This window comes from Columba livia, chromosome 1, assembly GCF_036013475.1.
Source record: "Columba livia isolate bColLiv1 breed racing homer chromosome 1, bColLiv1.pat.W.v2, whole genome shotgun sequence".
NCBI classification, from domain to species: Eukaryota; Metazoa; Chordata; class Aves; order Columbiformes; family Columbidae; genus Columba; species Columba livia.
Genome location: NC_088602.1, coordinates 164,193,196 through 164,217,634, shown reverse-complemented (window position 1 = coordinate 164,217,634; position 24,439 = coordinate 164,193,196). Strand labels below are relative to the sequence as shown.

The window sequence follows — 24,439 nt, the reverse complement described above, 5'->3', positions numbered from 1 at the left end:
AACTTGCATTTTGAGCCTCTTTAAAAGTGCAGGCATGTTTAAAAAGATTTGTGTGCTTAATCATGAAAGCAATACGCTTTGATACCACTAGCATCAAATAACATGAAGGTGAACTCAACATTTGTAATAAAAGAAGAATATGACCCAAATGGCCCTTGTGTTTTGCAGTGGTGCTATTCTAACACAGCATGTAACTGCTGGTTTACAAGGAGAGAACAGGAAATGTGTTGTGCTGCTACATAATTAGGTAATAATACATGTCTTGATGTTCCTTAATAGGTTTCATTATATTCTTTGAGTGAACTGGAGCTTGAGAGAAAGTCAGGTTTTCATTGGAGACAGAATTCTCAATTTGGGCACTAGAGAGTGCAAGAATATAATATTTCCTATACTATATTTAGCCTGCTTTCCTGAGGAAGTGTACCTTATGAAATTACACTGTTTATTTATCTGTCTCTGTCCTATCTCCCTAATATTATTTTAATCCAATAGTCAGTGTTGTGGTTTGTTGTGTGTTTTTTGTGTTTGTTTTGTTTTTAACTAAGTTTGGAGATAAGCAGTTAGTAAAATAACGAAACATTAGTGCTGCCACTGAAGAAAAAGCCAGTGGGATGTGACACTGAATTAACTGATAGTGAACTAGACATGGGCCAGCTACTGGTGACCTGCCCTGTAAGAGTGTCACAGCACATACAGGGGGAACTTGAGTTGCTGTAGGACAGGAAGCTCAGGAGAGGAGGGACCTAAAAGGGGAAAAAAAGAAAAAAAAATCTATATCCCACCGCCTTCACCATGTAAAAGATTAAGTTTCAATATTTAATTTCCTCACAAGGCAGTTTGTTCAATTTTGTTGCTTTTGCCAATAGTGACACTTTTAACAAACGCAGTTGCTGGACTATTTTTTGGTACTGTTTTGTGGGATAACTGTCCTGCTATAGATGAGTTTCAGAACTGGCAATATTTTACTTTGTGTAAGATCTTACAGCAACAATGCAGTGCTTCAGGAACTCTTTTCAAGTTGATCCATGTCTGTATATTGTTCCTGTAGCAAATCAGCACATTTCTGGGAACTAGAGGGATGGAAGTTCCAGGTATTATTTCTCTTTCAACTTCCTGAGATACTGTAAGTGTACGCTCTGACCTTGTCTGCCCAAGCAGTGTTTTCCCCTGCTTTGGGTGGGAATCTAAGCTGCATTCACAGTTCTCACAGCTGATTCTGTGGCATGCAGAAAATGCCCGACAGCTATCAGCCCACACATCCAATAACAACTGGTTCCTTCCTCTTCCTGGGGAAGAGTAACATCCTCTGAGAAGAACTGTCCCCTGAGGAATGCCGGAACAGCAGCAAGCCTTTCACACAGGAAATTACTACTGTAGCACTTGTAGAAAAGTGTTTCTGTCACTTGGATTGTCAGTCCATAATGAGCTTCCTGCTGACCTAGATGATGATTTACTACTGATATACATGCCATTTGTGAGTCATTTAGCTTAATGGAAGTTAATGAAGTTAGCATTCAGTAGCTCTGTTACTCTCTAAACACCTGTTTTATTTTTTTTATGCAGTAGCACAAGTTAAATTTTGAACTTCTTAGTATTCATGGGACTTTATACTTCTAAAATTGCACATGTTGTGAGACTGAGAAGCAGATGTTTGGATTAGTTCACAGTGCCTGACTCTTAGAGAAGGTTGCAGCGTTTTATTTTTGTTTATCTTAGGTTGGATAATAGAGCTGTGCTACAGATCAAGCATGTCAGAAAACAAGATACTAAAGCTAAAATAGTGCCCTTGAATTACCCTCTGTTCTTAAATACTACTGGAGCCTAAGTTTAGCACAGCCTGCTTGCAACTGTGGTAGAACCTTGAATATAATGGTTATATTTATTTTTCACTTTATGTTATTCAAAATGATTAATGCAGGTTTGTTATAAAAGCAAAACACTTCAATACTGTTTAAGTCTTTTCTTATTTTTCCTAAGTGACAGTGCTTGTATTTATCACTTAGATTACAGTGATATCTAAACCCAGTGGGTGCTTTCTGCCTAAAAGCTTGTTTGAGTGTTTTCCAAATATATCAACTCTTCTAATACAACACATCTCTCCTTGCAAACCATGCTGTGTTACTATCTAGTTTGCTGTAAGACATGTAGTTATTTGCTTCATGTGAGATAATGGAAACTCTGAGGCAGATCCAAAAATTTCATAGGTTGCTTAAAACAAGACTGAGACTTTTCAAATAAGATTCAGCACCAAGGGCAAAAATGTTCCTTCATAAGTTAGATGTTTGATATAGAAAAGTTCTGAAAGCAGCTTGGTTTGTACATTCCACCAAAATAGTTTGGGAGTCAGAAATTAGGTAGGACAATGCTAAAGGATGATTTCGTAGTCATTTTAACTTAACAACTGTTTTTGTCTGGTTAATTCCATCCAAGTCAATTCACTAAGCTGCTCAGCTATCCGAACACTAATACCAGCACAAAGGAAATAATCTCCAAATAATGTTTTCTCATTAAGTAGGAGACTAGTGCTGGCTGTAACCTAACTGGGGTTGACCAGTGTCTGTGGACCCGTGTATCCAATGTGATTGTCCTGGAACATCTACAGATGTGTTTCACGCGTGATGCATCTGAACATATTTCTTAAGATGCAATGGAAAAACACAAACTAAGGAGGTGGTAATAATGGCTTCCTTTTGTTCAGGTGGTAGGTGTGTTGGATTCAGTTTTTCAGCCTAAGAGGATTCAGCTTGCTTTCTTCTGTCTGCATGGCTGTAACTTAAACAGCAGGTAACTGCGACAAAAGTTGAATGGAGGCAGCTTCATCCTGTGTGCTTGAATTTGAAGCACTGTAAAGTAAAAGCTCAAAGTGTGCGGCATCAGAGGAAAGCAAGTGAGAAGCAGTCCGTGGTCGGTGATTAGGGTATTCTGGAGGAGAAACTCTGGATTCCATCGCCCTTATGCATTTTGCAATAAACAGTGTTTGGGGGATGAGAAAAAAAAAGAAAAAGGTGGATCTGAGTGATTGTACTTCCTGAGCGCGAAGGTATCACTTCCTCAGTGCACATCAGGTACCTGAAGTGCAGGCATTGCGATACTACTCTGAATTTTGCCTATTGCAGTATTTTTATTCTAGAGGAAACCCCCTTTCTTGGCACAGATTTAAGAAAATTAATTACTTCATCTTTAACCTATTCTTAGATAAACCAGTGTCAGATGTTCCTCACTGAAAATATTACTCTTCCAAGCCACGATTCATTCTTATAGGTGTTTCCTCATTTCTCTGTGTCCATACTTGCAATTTCTGCCAGTGTAGTGTAACAGTGTAATACTACCTTTTGCTCAGTACTTTCAGCTAGTTAAACTATGTGTAAGAAGTTACTGTAAGTCTTCACTCAACCTTATAAATCAAAGTTTCATCATTTCACTCAGTTATGTATTATGTTATTTCAATTCTTTTCAACACCTCTGCTTTCTATAGTATATTACTCTAGGGTGTTTTCATTTGTGAGATCTTACATGTGTACATAAAGTTGCATTTGGACAGCTGAATGAAGTCAGATCTCCACGTAATCCTGACTATTTTAGTAGTTTCCAGTATGCCTTTTGTGTTGTCCGTCAACTTGAGCTTCCAGATCGCTGGTACGTTTTGCATGGGACTAAAACAAGAATGGATTTCAGCATAATCACTAAAAACAACATAATTCTGTAGTAATCTTCTGATTTAACTGGTTTTGAAGGAACACTAGCTAGATAATTGACTTCATAGTGCATTACAACCTAAAATGTGTTAATTAAAATTGTAGCATGCGTATTATGTGGGTTTTTTTAAAAAGTACTTCTATCAGGAACAGTTTGAATATTTCATTATTACTTTGACAGATTATTTATTTCTCAAACCATATTGATTTCTTGATGTTATGCCTTAAATCTTTGCTATATATGTCCTAAATCAACTTCTCAGTGTTTTTCCCTGACACAATTCCCAAGCTGACTGTGACCTGTGACCACATCCTTATCCTGTTTATCCTTTCTAACTACTGATGGAATGTCAGCTTTCCCATTCCCCTGGTATTTCTTTATTATTCTATGATATATTAAAAATCAGTACCATTACCTTTGTTGTTGTTTCAGAACCATTGAGTACAAACTATGTAACCCAGGATTTTAAAATATTTGCATACAGTGTAAACTGTTCAACAGTTTGGTTTTTTTTCTGTGGTTGGAATATAGAAAGTATTTTGCTACAATTATAGTTACAGTGTTTATTATCTTCCAAAATGGAAGATAAAAATATTTGATTAACTACTTCAAAAATTTTCTGCATCACTCTTTAACACTTCTAGCTCATAAGTATGCCATTGCTAGGACTACCTTTTTCCTTATATTTGTAATGTACGAATAATCCTTAAGTGACAGAAACAATGTAGACTAACTTCCTACAAATCTGTGTTTCAAAGCTGACTGTAATGTTTTATTTGAAGCTTTTTTCCCTTGCTTTGAGGTAATTCTAAGTTCTGTTTCTCTTGTATGTATTCTCTGGTCTCCAATAATGTGTAAACTTATGCCAGAGCCTTTCACCCAGTGGGGCTTCTTAATGATTTCTCTCCTTTGACTGGCAATCTCTTCTCAGGAAACTTAGATAAAATCAGTTCTTTCTAGGTTATCTCTTCATCAGACCCTCTTAAATCTGCTACAAGTTTGAAACTTAAAAGTGAGGTGTGGGCTTAAGCAGGTGGAAATGATAGTCTCAGCATTGTTTCCTTAGGAAAGAGGGCTAAAATGTCATTTTTATTGCTCCTAATTCTAATGGCTATAGAGTTTTTTGCTGAGGCCTTCAGTTATCCTGATCACTTCTAATTTATGGTCATTTGTATTATTCTGCCTTTTACAGTTGTAAAAAGCAACAGTATATTTTATCTGTGAAGTCTCCAGGTCCCCAACAGGAATTTGTTATTTAGGACCGGAATGCCAGCTGTTGATCTGGGATTATAGTGCCAACTGCTTTTGGTTTTATTGCCATTTTAACATCAAATATGGAATGTGGCACACAATAGGGATGTGCCTCCTTCCATATCCCACCGAGTGTGGTATCTCCCCACCTTGACTAGACCACTACTTGTCATAACTGATACTGTACAATGGATTACACATTGTTTAGCTCCCCTGTGCAGTTGTAAGCACACAATCAGCCTTAATCAAATGAAATTAATCAAGAGAACATTAGACTATGATATTCTGGTTTACATGCCCTTTAGCATAGTTGTGTTTATATTTCTTTTCTATACCCCAGTGGTATTTATTTAATGCAGTTTTTCATTAATGCTAGTTTAGTATTTAATAAATATTTATAGCTTTATATATATTTCTTTCAATTCAGTTATATCCTTAATTCAACTCTTAACCCATACAACCAAGCTATTTAGAAAAATGTACTTTACTTGGAACGGAAGCGCCAGGTGACCGTAAGCATGAGGGAGTGCAAGCACGCTTCAGAATGAGCTGCACTTCTTAACAGGAGTACCTTACGTGTGTCAGGTGCTTAACCTGACTGATCAGTAGAAAATATTTGTGTTAATGTTGTCTGTTATTATTATTAGAAATTATTTTCCTTAAGAAGCAGAGACACAAATGGCAGGGAGGATCAGAGATGCTGTGTGTTTTCATTAGAGTATGGGAAAAGATATATTCTCTTGTACTTTGCATGGAGACACAATTCCATATACTCTTGCTATCACCACTTTGTGTGTGTGTGTATATATATATATATATGTATATATATAGTATGTGTATATATATTTATATTTCCTTATATTCTGGTGTGATATTTCACAGAATCACAGAATGTTAGGGGTTGGAAGGGACCTTGGAAGATCATCTAGTCCAATCCCCCTGCCGGAGCAGGAACACCTAGATCAGGTTACACAGGAAGGCGTCCAGGCAGATTTGAATGTCTTCATAGAAGGAGACTCCACAACCTCCCTGGGCAGCCTGTTCCGGTGTTCTGTCACCCTCACTGTGAAGAATTTTCTTCTCATATTTAAGTGGAACCTCCCCTGTTCCAGTTTGTACCCATTACCCCTTGTCTTATCAGTGGTTGTCACTGAGAAGAGCCTGGCTCCATCCTCGTGACACTCACCCTTTAATATTTGTAAACATGAATGAGGTCATCCCTCAGTCTCCTCTTCTCCAAGCTAAAGAGACCCAGCTCCCTCAGCCTTTCTTCATAAGGGAGGTGCTCCACGCCCTTAATCATCTTTGTTGCCCTGCACTGGACTCTCTCCAGCAGTTCCCTGTCCTTCTTGAACTGAGGGGCCCAGAACTGGATGCAGTATTCCAGATGTGGTCTCACCAGGGCAGAGTAGAGGGGGAGGAGAACCTCTCTCAACCTACTAACCACCCCCCTTCTAATACACCCTAGGATGTCATTGGCCCTCTTGGCCACAAGGACACAGTGCTGGCTCATGGTCATCCTCCTGTCCACCAGGACCCCCAGGTCCCTTTCCCCTACACTGCTCTCTAACTTGTTGTTCCCCAACTTATACTAAAACCTGGGGTTGTCCCTGCCCAGATGCAATACTCTACACTTGCCCTTGTTATATTCCATTAAATTTTTCCCTGCCAAATTCTCCAGCCTGTCCAGGTCTCTGGATGGCAGCACAGCCTTCTGGCGTGTCAGCCACTCCTACCAGTTTGGTGTCATCAGCAAACTTGCTGACAGTGCACTCTATTCCCTCATCCAAATCATTGATGAATATATTGAATAGTACTGGTCCCAGTACTGACCCTTGAGGCACTCCACTAGATATAGGCCTCCAACTAGACTTTGCCCCATTGACTGTGACTCTCTGACTTCTTTCCTTCAGTCAGTTCACAGTCCACCTCTCTACCCGACCATCCAGTCAACACTTCCTTAGTTGTATTTCTTTGTGTATGTATTTTACTACCCTGTGTGATGTGTTTTTAAAAAACACAAATTGCGCTACTATTTTCAACTTGTGTACATTAAGGGAAGAGAGATATGCCAATGCAGAGTGAACCTGGTCCTCAGAACCTCTTGTGTGCAATAGATGCTACACCTTGCTGAATGAAAGAGTAAGAATCGGTCTTGTTTTTCGTAAGTTGTAGAGCTGCTTGTAGTACCTCAGTTTTGTCACATGAGCATCGCTACAGAAAGTGGAAATTGTAAGCTGAGTTTACTCTTGTATCAAGAAAGAGTAATAAGGTGTGAGAGTGACTGAACTTGGAACATGAGGTTGTGAATTGCCATGAACAGTAGACCAGGTTGTGTCCTTTCTGCTGTGTTTGCCAACTGCCTCTCTGCACCTCGGGGGTGATGGGATCCTGTAAGGATCATGAAGTGGAACTTGCACAAGCTGTTGGTCTCATAGCACTTTGCTGCTGAGAGAGACAGGAGTTTGTAACAGTGGTTTGGGGTTGTAGTTTGGTTTTGTTTGTTTTTTTTTGTTATTGTTGTTCCCCTCTCCTTTCAGGTTGGCAGGGAGGAAAAGCTGACTGCAAAGCAGCCAGCCATGTCACATTACTGATAATTTGAATCGGGATCTTAATCCATAGGATGTTCTCACACAAAGAACTGAGAGAATGGGATCAGCCGTTTGTAAAGTCATCGCTTTCCTTCTCCACCCTTCCTGTTGCCTCAGGGTTCTGTATTCTGACTTTCTCCCAGCATCGTTTGCAGAAGTGGAGAACACACCCCTAAATTTTAACTAACTACTCATATTATTTTCAAAATAGTTTATCCGTATTTACTTTTTAAAAAGTCAATGGGATTGTGGATGTGACCTTTGTGATATTAAGAGCATCTGTTGAGACAGAAGTGGGAAGGTTTTATGCTTTTGCTTGGCTAGAGCATAACCTGTATAAAAAAGTTTCGCCTTATATTTATTATTTTCTTTTTTTCTTCTTCTTTTTTTTTTTTATTAAAATAAATAATTAAATAATAATTGAAGAAATTCCGCATGGAAAATGTTGTCAGTTCCAAAATAAGAGATTGCTCAGTGGGAATGGTATAGATGCAAACTCTTTCTCATACCTGAAGACTGGACTTAGTGACCAAGACCTTTTTCTAGTTCCTAGTTCTAATTCCTGCGAAATTTAGGAATAACAAATGTTATTGGAATTGAAACTTGCTGAGTTGGCCACTATCCCTACCCTTCCCTACCCTGCCATTTACCCCATGCTGACAGTTAGTCATCTCCAATGGTTTGTTAATTTTTGTCACTGAAAGTAGGAAGAAATTGGCTAAAATATGAATACCAAGTATCAAATAGGGAGACGATCAATCTTTAGAGCCTGGTAGCTAATGAATTGCTTGAGCACTGAAACCCACTGTCTTGGTTTATCACAGATTTTTTTTTTTTTTAATTGAGTTCTGATTTTAATGAGCTGGCAGAGTTACAGAACATATTTTTAAATCAGTAAGGTGTTTATTTTGGTTTTCTCAAAGTTCCAACTGTCACAGCCCAACAGTGGGAGAAAATTATGAAGCATTTCAAAATAAAGCTATTATTGGCAACCTTAATGTTTTTCCTGTAATTTTTATCGTTGTTGAATTCCTTTTTTAATACAGCCAAGCAGAACCTATCTACCTACCAATCTTATGTGCCAACACATTTAGTGTTTTAATTGGTGCTGAACACTGTGTGTATTTTGACAGAAATTTGTGGTAGTACACTAATTAAAATAAATGATTTTTAAGAGTATAACAGGCATGTCAGACCACTCCAAAGTTAACATTTCTTGGATATTTGTATGCAGTTCTCAAATTTCTCAGTTTCTACAGTTCTCTAATTTCATTCTTATCACAGTAAATTTTAAACCTCAACTGACTTAAGTATAAAGTTATTCTAGTGCTGTTAAAGCAATTTTTGAAAATCCCACCTCTGAACTAAGCTCAGCAGCACTGAGTATTGTTTTCACCCGGAGAAACTGGACAACTTGACCAAATCCTCAGCATATTATTGATGCTGAGCACTGAAATAGCTCAGTGTAGACTTCTGCTTCTTTCTCTAGGTGTTAAATGAAACCTAACAAAAGCACTTAAATTTGACTTTTCAAGGAAAATTTTGAAGCTTCATTTCATTGTTAGAGGAATTGTTTTTGTGACACTACAGTTAGAATATTTTACATCCTTGTCAAAACTTTCTTCATCATCCATTATTAACAGAAGCCTTGGTCAAATGCTGAGGAAGAGTGTTCCTCTATTACATAGTAAGGTATTTTTTTCCTGGATATAGTCAGGAGATTTGAGTTTTGAGCTGTGAAACTTTGAGCTTTGCTTTTTCTCCCCCACGCCCCTCTAGTAGTAGCATCTGGCTCTTTGGCAAAGCCTTCAAGAAATTGTGCTGTGGCCCTGTTGGATTTAACTTTGGACTCTATTATACTGGATTGCTAACATAGTTTCTAATACTTTCTGCTCCTTGATATTTTCTTGTAAATAATTTGAATTGAAGGAGATTGTTTGCTCCATGGAAGTAGGAGTAAAATCCCGGTGGTATTGTCAGTGGCCACACAGTGAAGCGGCATATGCATCTGTCGTTATCCCCTGCTCTGAAGGGAAGTCAAAGCTGCCAGATCTCAGCTAACACAAGAAGATTTATCCGTGAAATCTTTGTGTGGACACCCTGCACCTCCTAGCATCTCCTAATGTGGGAGGTAAGCTAGAGTTGTCTGTACCAGGGGTGTCAAACTCATTTTCACCCGGGGCCACATCAGCCTGGTCTATGTAATAGTTCTGTTGACATGAGTTATGTTGGTACTAAGTATGAAAAAACACCCCAACTGTACCATAGCACTGACACTGTTACCCTGACAAAAACCATTGGTACAGGTGCTGCTGTGCCAACTGAAAGGAGCTTCTGTTGGCTTTGAGAGAGGCCTGTAACTTTGAGAGAAGGTTTTGTGTAGATATGTATGAGTATACGCTTATGTATGGGCTGGCAAAAAGATCTTATGTGCTCTTTCCACAGCAGGGGCCTCTGCTAACGCAGTATATGTATGTGCATGGAGGGAGGCCCTGCAGCACAGAGAGCTACCTCCTGCTCTGCGTTGGTTGTCCTGTGCAGCGACCTCCCGCTCCACTGAAGCACCAGGCCCCTGGTACACAGGAACTGCAGCTCTTCTCAGCTTTCCTCTGGGTTTAGGAGGAGGTTACTCGTGTCCTTCAGTCCTTCTAGTCCTGGCAGAGTCTGTCTTTTCAGGCTTTTATCTTCAGTAATTTTTTTGTTCATTCTTATGGAGAGGTGGAGTTTGGAGACAGAAGTCTGTTCTTTTAGCTCTTCTCATTCACATACAGTGTAACTTGATCAATATTGGTTTTGGCCCAATAAGTTAAGTAATTATAAGAGACACTTATCTTAGAGAAATCACATACTGTAGAGCATATGATTTAGTTTTAAAAATTAAACTTAAAAATGGTTTTGGTTTGGTTTTCCATGGAGTGAATATGCTATCAAGAATAAGAAATTCCTTGGGTTTTGTTGACTGATTTCTTTTCATTGTCAGTTCATTTTGAACAATACCAATTAATATACTAGGTGACTTTGCCAGCCATTTGAATAAGATAAATGAAGTGCTGGCCCTTATATATAGTTTAAGACTCTGCACAATAAATCATACTGTTACCAGTTATTGTTTCTTTGTAAACTTCAGTTAGACTGATTTAGCCAGCTATCGGTCTACAGCAGAGACTGTCAGTCAGTTTCTTCAGTAAGGGGAAGAAGACAGAATGAAGTCATAAGCAGGCAATCCAGAGGCATGGCTGTTGTTTCTTTGAGTAGACATGTTCCTGGTGAGGATGCTGTGCTCTCACACTCTGAGGTAACCTTGCCTCTGTCCTTCCATGTGTTTGGTGATCCATTCATCTGATGCCCTCTGTGACCCTCCACAATCTGCTACTTGGTGTGTAGGGAATTTGCCCGTGTGCTAGGAAAATCCTAGGCTTTTTTACTTCTCTCGTTATTCATTAGCAATTGTAGTCTCAAATATAGCAGAATATTCTATTTATAGTATTAGAAAGGAGGCCATGTCCATATAGGGTTGTTCATTTGCTGTCATTTCTAGTATCTATTTAATTGTGTTTCCAGTTTCTGTTACAAGTATTCCTCCTGCCCTCCTTCAAATTTTCCCTGCCCTAGTATGGATAAGAAGTTCAAGCAGAGTACATAATATAATTTTTATTAGGACTCTATATGGATAAAACCAAGTTATCACTTGAAATTTTAACACTGATTTTAGTTACAAGATTTTCCCTTGGATGTGCACACATGCAATCCAAAGTTATTTCCCTAAATTAAAATTGTCTGCGTTATTTTGTAACTGTGAAAGGTAGAAATGATTCTATGGCTTCATGTTACCTGTCCTCAGCTTTACAAAGCTTCCTTGCTGAAGATATATTGAAGATCATTTATTACCTTAATTTACATTTATTCCATAGGGTACATATTGTTTTTAGTGGGTGTAGAATCATAGAATGGTTTGGGTTAGAAGGGACCTCAAAGATCATCTAGTTCCAACCCCTGTGCCATGTACAGGGACACCTTCCATTAGACCAGGTTGCTCAAAGCCCCATCCAATCTGGCCTTGATCACTACACAGCTTGGTGTTGTCAGCAGACTTGCTGAGGGTGCACTCGATCCCGCTGTCCACGTTGCCAACAAAGTTGTTGAAGAGCACCGGTCCCAATACCAACCCCTGAGTAATACCACTCATCACTGGTCTCCACTTGGACATCAAGCTGTTGACCACAACTCTTTGAGTGGGCTCATCCAGCCAATACCTTATCCACCGAGTGATCCATCCATCGAACTTGTGTCTCTCCAATTTAGAGACAAGGATGTTGTGTGGGACAGTGTCAAATGCTTTGCACCACTCCAGGTAGATGACATCAGTTGATCTTCCTTTATCACTAGCGCTCTAACCCTGCTGTAGAAGGCCATCGAATTTATCAGGTATGATTTGCCCTTAGTGAAGCCATGTTGGCTGTCATCAATCACCTCCTTATTTTCCATGTGACTTAGCGTAGTTTCCAGAAGGATCTGGTCCATTATCATGTTGGGAACAGAGGAGAGACTGACTGGCCTGTAGTTCCTCAGGTCTTCCTTTTCTTTTTTTTTTTAAATGGAGGGTTTGTTTTCCCTTTTCCACTCCATGGGAACTTCACCAGACTGTGATGCAAATATTTTTATAATTTATGAAAGTGTTTGAATGTGATCTTCCTGAACTGTTATATTTAGAACTGACTTCCTGGCAGGGAATTTCTCACCTTTGGAAACTGAACCTTTAATGATTTCTGTCTAGTTTGAGTGGGATGTTCAAGACATTTATTTGTTTATTAATTTTTCAGCACTATTTCTTGCTTTATGGGGGGAAATCCTGTTTTCTCTAAATCCTTAAAATGTATTGGTTTGATTGGAACATGTTTGAGGGGGCTGTGCATTTTGTTGTTTTGTTTTTCCTTTACAAGCTGCTTAGTTTACCCTATGTATGTACTGTATTTAATTTTAGGCGTTAGGTATATCTAAATCCAGTGGAAACAGAGCATAACTATTTAGTTTTTGTGCATCCCTTTACTGAATCAGACTCTGACTGTGCAGGCAACTATTTCTGTTAGAAATTAAATAATCAGTTTTTCAGGTTTTGAGTAAAGCTTACGTATTCCTAATGGTCAAAGAGTTTAGAAAAATATTTCAGAAATATTATTTATTTCTAACTGGATGCGCTCAAATATGTGTGGACTTCTATTAGTTTTTTGTTGGGGAAATAAGATTGTTATATTTCTTGGAGAAAACAAGGCTTATTTCTGGTTATTTTTCTGTGTTGTCTTGACATTAATGGAATATGGGGAAAATTTTTTGTTCTGTACTAGATTCTGTACATGTGGGATTGGAAAATACTTGGTGCATAGGATGTGCACTGTTTTACAGTGTCTTCTCAGACCTTCAGCAGCAAAGGCAAATAAAACTTCTGGGGAAAAGGTGACATAACAAAACCACATATCCAGTTTCTCATTATGTGTGTGAAAGAACACTTGTATGATAAGATTTCTTTACATAAAATTATCTGTTCAGGATATCTTGAGAAGTGCCTGTGAATAGAATATTTTATTGTTTTATGTTATCCCAGCAATGCTAAATTTAACATAGCTCTAATCCTGATAGAAATAAATAAACCTGATTAATTTGGCCGAGCTGTAAATGCATCAGGATTTCCATTAATTTCATACTGATATTTAAAGAAGAAAAAATGAGCAAGTAGTTTTCATTGTACTGCACTGACCTTGTGACCTCTATAAACTCAGCTAGCTTAAGGCTGAATTTGTTATTTTTAAGACTAAGAAAGCGCTATTCCATTTTAGGTGAAAATGCCCTTTTTTTGCTAAGGAATACGGCCTGATAATCTGGCTTTGTTTTTTAGCTGTGAGTTTGTATCCTGATACCACCACTGGTGGTCAAGTTCTGAACTGATGAATGTGTTTCTTTCAGTGACGATACCCGTGCTGGAGAGGGGGAGACAAAATATTTCCTTGTCAGATTGGAAGAGGTGCACTTACATTAAGTGTTTTCAATTTTTATTTTTACCTTGGGCATTTTTTAAGAGATTGAGAAGACTGAAATGCATAAGAGACCATGAAAGACTTTCAATTAAATGTGAAATTCTGTGTTACGAGTTGTTCTGAAAGAGATCTGCTTGAGCTAGAAATGCCTGGTAGAACTTTGTTTTAGATGCGCAACATCGTTTATCTGTATTTTACTGCTTGAATGTGAAACTTCGATTAAAGTTGGCAATTAGATTATACCAGCGCTACCTTATCAGATAGCAAAGGGCAGAAAACTGCAGTTTGGCACAGGGTGGGTTTTTGCTGTGCTGATTCATGTGCGTGCGAGAGGAGAGGAAATGAAGAGTGCTGGCATCAGCCGAAATGACAGGGAAGTTTTCTGCAGTAGGAACTGATAAAACAGATTGTGATTTAACATACTCAGTGTTAGCCTAATAGATCAGAGAGCTCTGTTTTATGTGGATCACTCATTGACTGAAAAAAAACCAAAACAAAACAAAAAAATCTTTCAAAGCAATAGAAGCGATTAGTGAATACATATGGCCTAAAAAACCCCAAACATTTCCCAAACGGTACAACTTAGCGTATCCACAGTGAACCATTTTAGTTCAAGAGCAGATTCACAAGATGGAGGAAAAAAATGGTGATAATGATAGTTCTGTTTAATCTCCTGAGAAACTTCTTGTGATTTTGATAAAAACATGAAATATAGGAAAACAAGGCCTTGTAAGAACTACTCTGTTATGCCTTTGCTCTTGGGTCTATTTGAGCTTAATGCCCTATGTATGACTAATTGTTTGTAGTTGTTTTAATCACGGTATCAGAAATGTTGTAATATTAGTAGGGAAATGTGCCATGTGTTCAAAATTCAAAAGGATTATTTTTAAAAAGCAGACCATGCCAATTTTTGTGATTCATTAGGAAGCTTACTAATGTCACTTTTTCATATAAGCCCATCTTAATTATAAGATCATTAAGATATTCATTTGGAAGCTGTTGTGTATATTTTCTGAATTTGAAGCTCTTAGAAGATTGAAGACTAATGATTTTCAATTAAGTAACAGAGACTTGTATTTTTTCATGTGTTTTCCTTGAGGGAATTTTTTCTCTCTATAAATAAAACTCCTCAAGCATCTTTATATAGGGATGCATTTCATTCAGATTCTATTCTTATACACCATGAAGTGAAAGGAGACCGAGATGCAGCATTTCTTTCTATCTGATCTGTGACTGTTTCATGGGGAAACATTTGGGAATAGGCAGAGGTGATAAGGTTATATGTAAGGATTTTTCACAGTTCAATTAAGTACCACCCATAGGGTTTTAGCTATTTTGCTTGACAGGAAACAAAGATGAGCAATTATGGTTTGCTGCTTGTGACATCATTTATAACTAAACTTAATTTTCTACCGAACATCTGCTTGGTAATGTCATGGTAATAACTTCCTATTGATTAATTAAATCTGGTCCTTCTCCTCCGTATTTGTAACACACATGAAGTTGCCCAAATGTCAGTCCATTTTATTACTAACAGGCTGCGAATGGAAACACTGTACACACTTTCATCTTCTTTTTAGCTTTTTCAGAAGTAACAATTTAAAATTGATTGCCTTATTGAAATGTATTCTCTCAGAATAAGCTATAATTTTGAAGTCTTTTGGAACAGTTTGTGGTTTTTTGAATTATGAGGCACTTTTACATTGCTGGCAACATATAGAATTGTTGTTCCTGAATTGGTATTACATGAAGTACTTTAGAAAGCGGCTAATTTGAAGGAAAGGGAGCATCTAGTTCTTGAAACACTTTGTGTAAAATAGGCTGTTGCTTAGAAAGAGTTCCTTTAAAAATACCTTTTATTAAAAAGGTTACATTGAATGGAAGTGGTGGACGTGAACTGATTGGTATCTAAGAGTAAAGGAAATCTACTAAGACTAGTGTCACTCCTTTGTAACGTTTTGGCATTTGGGTGTTGCATTAGATTTCAGCAGTTTTGGCCCCATCGCTGAGCAAGATTGTAAATTTGAGTACTAGAAGCAGTTAAAATATAAATCAGGCACCTCATGGATATAACAGTATACTTGATGTCTGACAGCTTTTAAAAATGTGTACAAATTTCCAGGATAGGATAAAAATTACAGCCATTTTGACACAACTTGGATAAGTTGAGAATTTGAAACTCTGTAATTTCATTGCTCTTATAAATTTTGAAAGTTCAATTATTTGCTTAACTTTGTGTGATCCTTTCAGATTTTATAAACATCGAGGCCTCTGCCTTATTTACATTATTACTTTTGTGTCGCATTGTCCCTAAATGACTTTGAATATATAACCAAAGAATCTCAGTTTCCTGTTTAACCCACTTTACAAGAACGCTTTTCCCATACTATGACTTGGCAATGTTAGTGGCAATTTACTGAGCTACAAAGCATTTTTCACAGCCTATTTGTCTGAAACATTGAAATTTGGATGAACTTGACTGTAAGAAAAAAATGTTTGGTGAGATTTTTGGTAGCTTAGCATTTGATCTGTTAACCTGAATTGACGGCTTTCCTCCTTATCTTGGAAGAATCCTTCTAGATTGGCTGTAATAGTAAAATTTGTAATCACCTTGTGGGAGCTTACACTGAAATCTCTACTTCATTTTCAGTCTGAAGTACAGGAGGCTTGTTTGAAAAGAAACTGTGAAACAGCAGCCTCAGAGCAGATCTGTTTTAGAAGAACTTGTCAATGCCTATTAACCTCAGATTGTTTTCCTCTCCAGCTCCATTAGTGTAAATTAATTTTAAATCCGAATAACTTCAAATCACAGGTAGCAAATCTTTGAGTGCCATTGAATGTTAAATCTGGTTTTTAATTTTTTTAAGTACTTGACAATTAGTAGGTTATCCCTAGGACACTGAACTTGCAAAGCAATATGCTGTGGGCAAAGTCAAAGAGTATCAGTTGAAGTTTCCAGTTACGTCTCTCCTGGCTGTGTTATTTAATTACTTGTATCATTCAAACTGCAAGACAATGAATTTACTTCTCAAAACAGTAGTACAAGTAGCTTTATTAATATTAGACAAACTATGCTAGATTCCTTTCCAATGCACTCATTGATATTAGCGGGTTCCAGTCAGGGTCTTTCTCGCACTTCGGGAACTCACATCCTCATTTGCCTTCGAAGCAAAGGAGCGTGAACTTGTACAGCCACGTTACCCTCAGGTGGAAAACTGGCAAACTGTTTCCTGAAGCTTTCAGAAACGTAGTTACTTCTGAGACCCCACCTCTTCATTAGGTTTGATTAAAAGCAGCAAAAGGTACCAAAATTTTCAAAGGACACATACAGGTGTCTACAGAGACTAATTGCATAATCTTTGCAAATTGTTCCTGCACCAACTGGCTGTTTATCACTGACACTTTTAACTTCCCTTATCAACTGCCTGTGGTTCGTAAGGCAGGTGATAACCTGGCAGGTTCACTGCTGCCATGCAGAATATATAACATTTGAGTTCTATCTTGTCTGCAATGTGTTCTATCTACTCTGCCTCCAATTTTCCTGAAATTTGTTGCAACATAATCCATGAGCCCCCTACCTCTCTATAGATTTTAACTAATCCTGGTTGAGGTTTGGAAGCTTCTGGGCAAGCAGTCAAATTTACAGACAGAAGCAAGGTTTCTGTAATCTCACCATCTTTCTATAGAAATCTCACTAAGAAGTCTATTCTAACAGACTCTCCTGTTGTAGTTAAATACAAGGATAGTTGTCTTCATAGTATGATTGGTTGTAAGGCAGCAAATCTTTAATGGCAATGTATTTTCTTTAACGTCTGAACGCCAACTTGAGCTTAGTAATTTCTGTGTTAACTAGCATTTGCAACTGTCTCCATCTTGTGAGTTAGAAAACGTACCAAAAAGCTTCTGTTAATCCTGTTTCCCAAGGACCTCAGCTACAACTTGGTAAGTCAGAAATAACACAGTGGATCTGAGCTCTTCTAGGATTGAATTAATGGTATCTCATATAGTGAAATCTGCAAAGGGAAGATATGGACAGTCTTAAGATGCAATAATCCTATATTCTTCATGCTCATCTAAAAGTACATGGAATACATTGTGAGACAGAATATTCGGAGATATTCGGAACACTTTCTTTTGAGGACTGCTAATACTAAAAAGCAAGGAGCTAAAGCAAAGTAAAATTAAATGGGAAATTCTTTTTTGTCTTTTTTTTTTTTTTTTTTACAGCCTGCCTTGTCTGAAAAATCAAACTGTTTGTATTCTAGTTCATTTTGTGCTATCAACTGACTCCCTCACTAGGTACAATTCTTTGGAATAATTTGAAGTTGACATCACAAGATTTTTCATATTGAGAAGAGATTGCAATGGTACTGGAGAGAAAGATGTAATTCTCCACTCCTCACAGGTAGTGAGGAGTGGAGAAGTTCTGGGTCCAAATCCTTTATCCTATGGAGTTTTTATTCATTTTAGCCCCTAGCTATTAAATATTAAATACATAAAGCCTCTCATGGGAACAGAGCTTACCTGCTCCTGACTGAGCATCCTGGCCACTGAACTAAAGCTGCTTTCTGTTGACCAGTGACAAGACTCAGTCAGCATGGCTGGAGAGAGTACCCTTATCTGCCACCGTTTCCTGCCTTTTAAAGGCAGCATCATAGCTGACAAAGCATTGTGCTTTGAGCCATGAGTTTAGATAACCCTAGACTGAGAAGGCCAGTTCTGTGTAGTCCAGTGCAAATGTTTTAAACCATTAGGACATTCTGTAGAATGGCCTCTGATGTTTAATGTTTGAAATCAGTAGTTTGATGTCTGGCACACTTTTATTTTTTTGACACAACCCAGTATCAAGATAAATCACTACTGGATTTCAGTATTAGTTCCATCAGACATTTATGACTTGACATGCTTAGTTTGTTTGCATAAATCAGTCACCAAGCACAGAAAAGAGGGCTGAACGGAAACCGGAGGTATCTTCTAGTTAATTTTTCTGTTTCTTTCATCATAATGGAATCAATGAAAGTGGCATATCATCAAATACCATGGTACTATCAAACCTTGAGAAGGGTCCCATGTGGTTTTGTAGCATTGTAAGTGAAGGTCTGAAGTATACGCATGGGTATCTTCCCCTGTGCCTATCAACCCCATGCTCTGCACTTCAGGAGTTCATACCTGGGGGCTGAGACCTGTGCTTGCAGAGCTTAACTGCATGAGGGAGCTTTTAACCCAGAGAGAGTGGTGAGACTTTCTTCTTTTTCCTTAAGATGTGAAACCCTCTTACCCCACCACAATCTCTGCTTTCAGCCCTTCCCCTCCCTAGACCCACAGTCTTCTACTGGCTGTGTGTGTGGCATTTTTTGTTTGCTCTTGTGCTTTGTTAGTAAAAAGAAAAGCCCTTCCAGATAAATGGTGGACACAACTTGTCTCTTGCTTAGTCCTCTTTCATTGATGTAGATAGCAACAAGCCCAACACTTAGAGAAGTTTTAGGAGAATCAGCACAGTGAGTCCAGAGAGAGTTGGTCAGGACTGTGCAGGATGCAACTGAAGACACAGGAAAGTTATTGAGGGTAATGCAGCAGTTTCAGTTCCTGATAATATTGTTACGATTTAATTTTATTTATATTTAAAATCATGACATTATCATAGTAGTGGTATTTAATCCATCACTCTGATCCTGATTGATTCAAAGGCAGGGTCAACTACACATAAATCATTCTTGACAGAAACTCATCAACATGCCTAGGTAATCTTGTAAAGGATTGTCACTAATTCTGCCTAGCAATTTACATTCTACAAGATTATTTTGTGACAATTTATTTTAATGGCTGACTTTGATTTCAAGACTTTTTCTCTTGAAAAACTGTTCAGTTTTACATGATAAATATATTTTTCACTACATTGCAAATATTGCGTATTTTAAATATATCAGGTAAGACTAAATTTAACCTTTTCATAGCTAATGGCTATTTTCATCAGCTGTCTATATGTTTCAGAGAAACAGTTAAACCATAACCATTTAAAAGTGTCATTTTGTAAATGTAACGGATATTAGAAATGTAACTAGAGTTAATAAAACTTAGCTACCTCAGTTTATTTTAGTATAAAAATAAACTAAAATTATCTGAAGGTATAAGAAGTTTTCAAAGAAGACTCAAAAAGTCATTGATAAGTCACGTAAAGTTGTTATGAAGGACGTTCCAATGAATTAGTGATTATTTAACCTTCCGTGACTCAGAAGTGCCATTAAGAACTTCAAGGCATGAACAAAACCAGAAGTAATTGGGAAGATCATGTCTTCTCAGTTACCCTGGAACAATGTTTATACACTGAAGTTGTTTATCTCTGAATGTTGCACTGTGCAGGTCTTTTCTGTTGTTTCCTTCTCCCATTTCCAGAAGGAAACAGTTTCTCAAAAAGCAATACCACTGAATAAACAACTAAAAATGACATTTAAAAATTTATTATAGGAAAAAAAGAGATTAATTCATACTAAACAAAGGTTTCATACTGTGAAGCTGGAAGGAACCCTTGTGATCATCTAGTTGCATATGGATTTTTTTTTTTTTTGTCCATATGACTGCTGTGAATGAATTCCTTTGTGAACTAGAGCTATATTTTTGAAGAAAACTCCAGTCAGCAGTAGTATTTATCAAAGCTTTAATTCAAACTCTAGTAGTACTGCATGTAGCTCCTCAATCATATGCACCTGAAACATGTAACTAAAGATTGCTGAGATTTCTCTTATTGCCTCATCCATCATAGCTGAAATTCTCTCTTAGGTCATAACAAATCAAGGTGTTAGAAATTGGACCTGGTACAAGAAGCAAATCTGAAGGCCCTTGTGTATGTACATAGATGTATAAATAGATTTTTTAGTTTTATTTTTCAGTTAAAAGCCAGACCTTTCTGCCTGTATTGTGTGGTTACAATTCAATGAAAACAAAGGCAACTGAATCTTCAAATGGTGTTTCTGTGTTCAAGGATGATGTCAGCAGTGAGGATCTGCAGCATTCCCCTGCTTCAGTCTTGCCAAGAAGTTCGAAAAGGAAGACAGAGAATGAGGTCAGATCAGCTGTGCATGACATGGACAAGCAAACAGGCATCTCCCCCTCCCTGGGTAATGCTTTGGAACAAATTGTGGGGCAGCTGGATGTTTTAACTCTAGTAAGTATGCAATAACAGGTAATACTTGCAGTGGAAAATTATAATGCTGTCAACGGACAAAAAAAAACCAAGAGCCACGTTCATAAGTCAGAATACTAAAGTCTATGGGGTTATTTTGAATACTTGTATAGTTAAGTGACTGTTTTGTTTTTTTTTCCTTTCAGCAAATGTTGATCACATGTATTGTGTTTGCTAAATGAAAGCTTCCTGCTACATAATCATAAAGATAATTGTTGTCTTTGTAACTCTGGAGGAAAAGAGTCACCATTTTTCAGTAGTGAGATCTAGCGTAGATTTACCAGAAGCCAGTTACTGAGCAGACATCAGGTTCCACCTTGAACAGTCATGTATTAGCCAGGGATGAACAAACTAAATAGGCAGTGTACCATTAAATTCCTTTTCAAAGTTAGTGTTCAAGGTGTTGGCTTAGGTAAGAAACTAAGCAGTGGAATAATTCCCAGTGTCAGTGAAAATGCATAAATACTAGTCTCAGTCAGCAACCCTGAATCACTTGTTTACAAATGCTCGACAGTTTTTAGTAATCCAGATTTAGCCAACCTATATTTTAAGATACTACTCTGTAGTCTGTGATATATTAACATGAAGCTAAATCAAAAGGGAGTGGCTGAGGGTTGGTTGAGGGTTGGTTTTTTCTGCATTCTTTTCCAATATATATGTTAACTGAAGAAATAAGTTTTGAGAAGTATGGAGTCAAGTTATCAGTTGAAAATGATTTGTGTAGTAAATTGGACTAAAAAGAAACTGCTAGACTGTATCCAGAAAGCTACATTTACTGATGAAGGTAATCTCTGGGAGAATGCCTTTAATGGTACTTTCTTTTCTCACTTCCTTTTTTTTGAGGATGCCTTGTAAGTTTCTTTTAGGTTTTTTTGGAAGATGTCATTTGGGGTCACCAGTGATGGCTGGTTTTCTATTGAAATTTGGACGCAAATTTTGCATAGTATCCCAAAGTCATTTGTGTATGCACATATACACTTCACTGTCTTAGAGAAAATATTTGTGAAAACAATTTTAAAGCTGCAGACAATCTCCAAAGATACAAAGCCGTTATTTTTAAATACAGTTGTAAACAGGGGAATAGCTAAGGAAAAGCTGTCTTTGGATATATTTTCCTGTTGAGTTAAAATGTTTTTTCTTACGTTACTATGTTGCACACTTTTATAGTACTCTGTGAGTAGTACAAAACCAAATTTAAATTACTGTCCTTTTCATGCAGACTATTTCAATCCTGGAACAACGTCTGACTTTGACTGAAGATAAATTGAAAGAATGCTTAGAAAATCAGCAACAAATGCTACTTCAAGGAAGGCGGGAAGAATAAAAGATGAAATCAAAACGGTATTGATGAATATGTTTCATATATTCACAAGGAAATAATAAAGGTTACTTCATTGGATTTTGCTATAAGCAAAACAAAAGTCCTCCTTTTCTAGCAAGTCAATGTAATAACAAGTGAGGAAAAAAAATATACAACACATTTTAAACATGGTTAGCAGGCAGATATTCTGGCTCTATATTTAATGAAATGTAGCCTAGCCAAAATGGATATTTTTCTAAAATCATTCCCACTGAACAGTACAGGACTCTTGTTTCAACCTAATAACATCTTTAGATATGGCTAAGCAACAAACTATGTATATTTAGATTAATAGCAATTATTTTGGAAGTGTACTATGCAGGTTTTTTAATTCAGGTAAGCATTGTGAAAAAAACGTTCTTCGTGTTAAGGCCACATTACTCAAGCACCTACATTATATAATGCCTAATTAGCCCTAATTCCAAGAATGCCAGAGGTTTTCTTTGTCCCTTATATACTCTCAGATATTTCACAAAACAGTAGCAACAGTTACTCTCTATCTTCTAAATATTTTAGTGATGATTGCAAGAAGATGTAGTGTAAAAACTTTTAGCTATAAACATGAAGTTACTTAAACTTTGAAATTGTAATTGCATCTTTGTGAATTCAGCTGCCAGACTGATGCAGTCGAGCACTTCTGCTTATCTCATCCCCATCAAAATTCACTTCTCATATTTAGAAAAATAAAAATCAGCTTCATACTTCTGAAGAATATGTTTGAACCAAACATAAAATGATGCGAAATCTATATCCTAGGTACAAAAGATTCTCATTCTCCAAAGAATTCCACAGGTGCTCAAGCTTTTCGTGCTATGAATGTCCCCCATCAGTTAATGCGGTATGAATGAAGCTATAAAAGAGGAAAGACTTTGCAATGTATGATGATTTTGGTTTTATTTTTAATAAAAATGCAATTTTTAGCAAAATTATTGGAGGTCTTGTGGGTGTTATTAATAGAAAATAAATCAATGCTGCTTTAGATGTACCTACTATTTTTTTAAATTGCAATTGCAGAACACCTGTTGTAAATCCACAATCAAAACTTGGTAGTCATCCACTTTTGCAACTTCACATTTTGTATGTTGAAAAACAGGAGACTTGAAATGGGGGGAGCATCTTAATCCAGTTCTGCAACTGACTGTATATAGGTAAAGCGCATTTCCCAGGCTGAACCTTGTTAACACCAAGAGAGTTCAGCTTAAGTACAGAAGCTCACTGTGCAAATACTACTGCGGTTTGAGTCAAAGCAACGAGCAGCCAAATTTTCTTTTATAACTTTCTTTCATAGTGATCACCTTCAGACAGCCAGATATCCCCTCATTTTACCAGCAAGTACCGTGTATTTTCAGCATAGTCTTAAGTAGCACTGTTTTATCACAAAGAAGCAGTGTCTTTAGATGCAACTATTTCAATGCAACATTCTAGCTGAAGATTTTTTTGTGGAAGGATGGTCCAGCATATTTCAATGCATACAGCCTGACCTTTGAATACGCAATTGTTTATAATGCTATATAATTTGTAGTTATGTAAATGCTGTCTTTTGGGTCAGATGTACTTTCCTTTATGCATTTGCAAATGTTGTTGTGGCCTTTGCATTTTCTTTGCTCCATTAGAAGACACAATACCATGTAGCTTTTAAAAACTTTTGCTTGTTTCTTGTTTTCTCTGATTGGAATGTATATGTGCTTTAAATCTGTAGATTTTTTTTTTTTCCTTTCTTAAGCTTTTCAGGATTATTTATCAAGAAGATTTGGAATTTTGTTTTACTTCTGTATTTTTTTTAATAACATCTCTGCTGAATTTTTCCTGTTTGCCTTAGTTCCTATCACTAATCCTTCCTTTTCAGTACCTATGACCTGGAGCATTAACTACTTAATCCAGTTTATTCCTCTGTTGTTTGTAAATCTGGTAAAATAACATTTCCAAGTTAAGATGTGTTCTTTCCATTCTGTCAGATGGCCTCTTGACATTGAAACTCGACATGCGTGACATTTGGGATGTCTGTATAACTTGAGATGTTTTTTTGAGGAAAGGATGGAGGTATTTTTTTTTTTTTCAAGCTGTCATTGCTCTCCTAAAACACAACCGCAACCAGTTCACATTGTGTTTCATTTAAAGGAACTTTGATGTGGGTTAGTTATCTCATTCTCTTGATCCATATAATTTCAAATAAAGCTATGGAACAGAGAAACTTCCCTTGAAAGTACCTGAAGAAGCTGCTTAAAGTCTTAGATACACTTACTCCAAGGTTTGTGCTCTGGCAAATAACTGGTAACTTGACTAATTTGAATTATCTTATAGAGCTAGAGCTGTTTAGCCTTAGTTGTGCTTC

At 37.2% G+C, this 24,439-nt stretch overlaps 1 protein-coding gene across 8 annotated transcripts in view; it reads left to right on the top strand.

The window, feature by feature from the left end:
* Positions 1–23,033, top strand: part of POC1B (POC1 centriolar protein B) — a 55,382-nt gene extending 32,349 nt beyond the window's left edge. For 5 of the 8 annotated variants that reach the window (XR_010468266.1, XM_065042404.1, XM_065042377.1 and 2 more), the window contains 2 exons: positions 20,547–20,729; positions 21,967–23,033. Coding sequence is in view for 7 of the 8 variants with exons in the window: in XM_065042404.1 (XP_064898476.1) it covers positions 20,547–20,729; positions 21,967–22,071 (288 nt within the window). In the remaining variant the exon portion in view is untranslated. Of the gene's footprint in view, positions 1–17,420; positions 17,493–20,546; positions 20,730–21,966 lie in introns of those variants that run through there. The other 3 variants (XM_065042386.1, XM_065042373.1, XM_065042412.1) reach the window with 2 other exon arrangements.
* Positions 23,034–24,439: the final 1,406 nt, after the last annotated feature.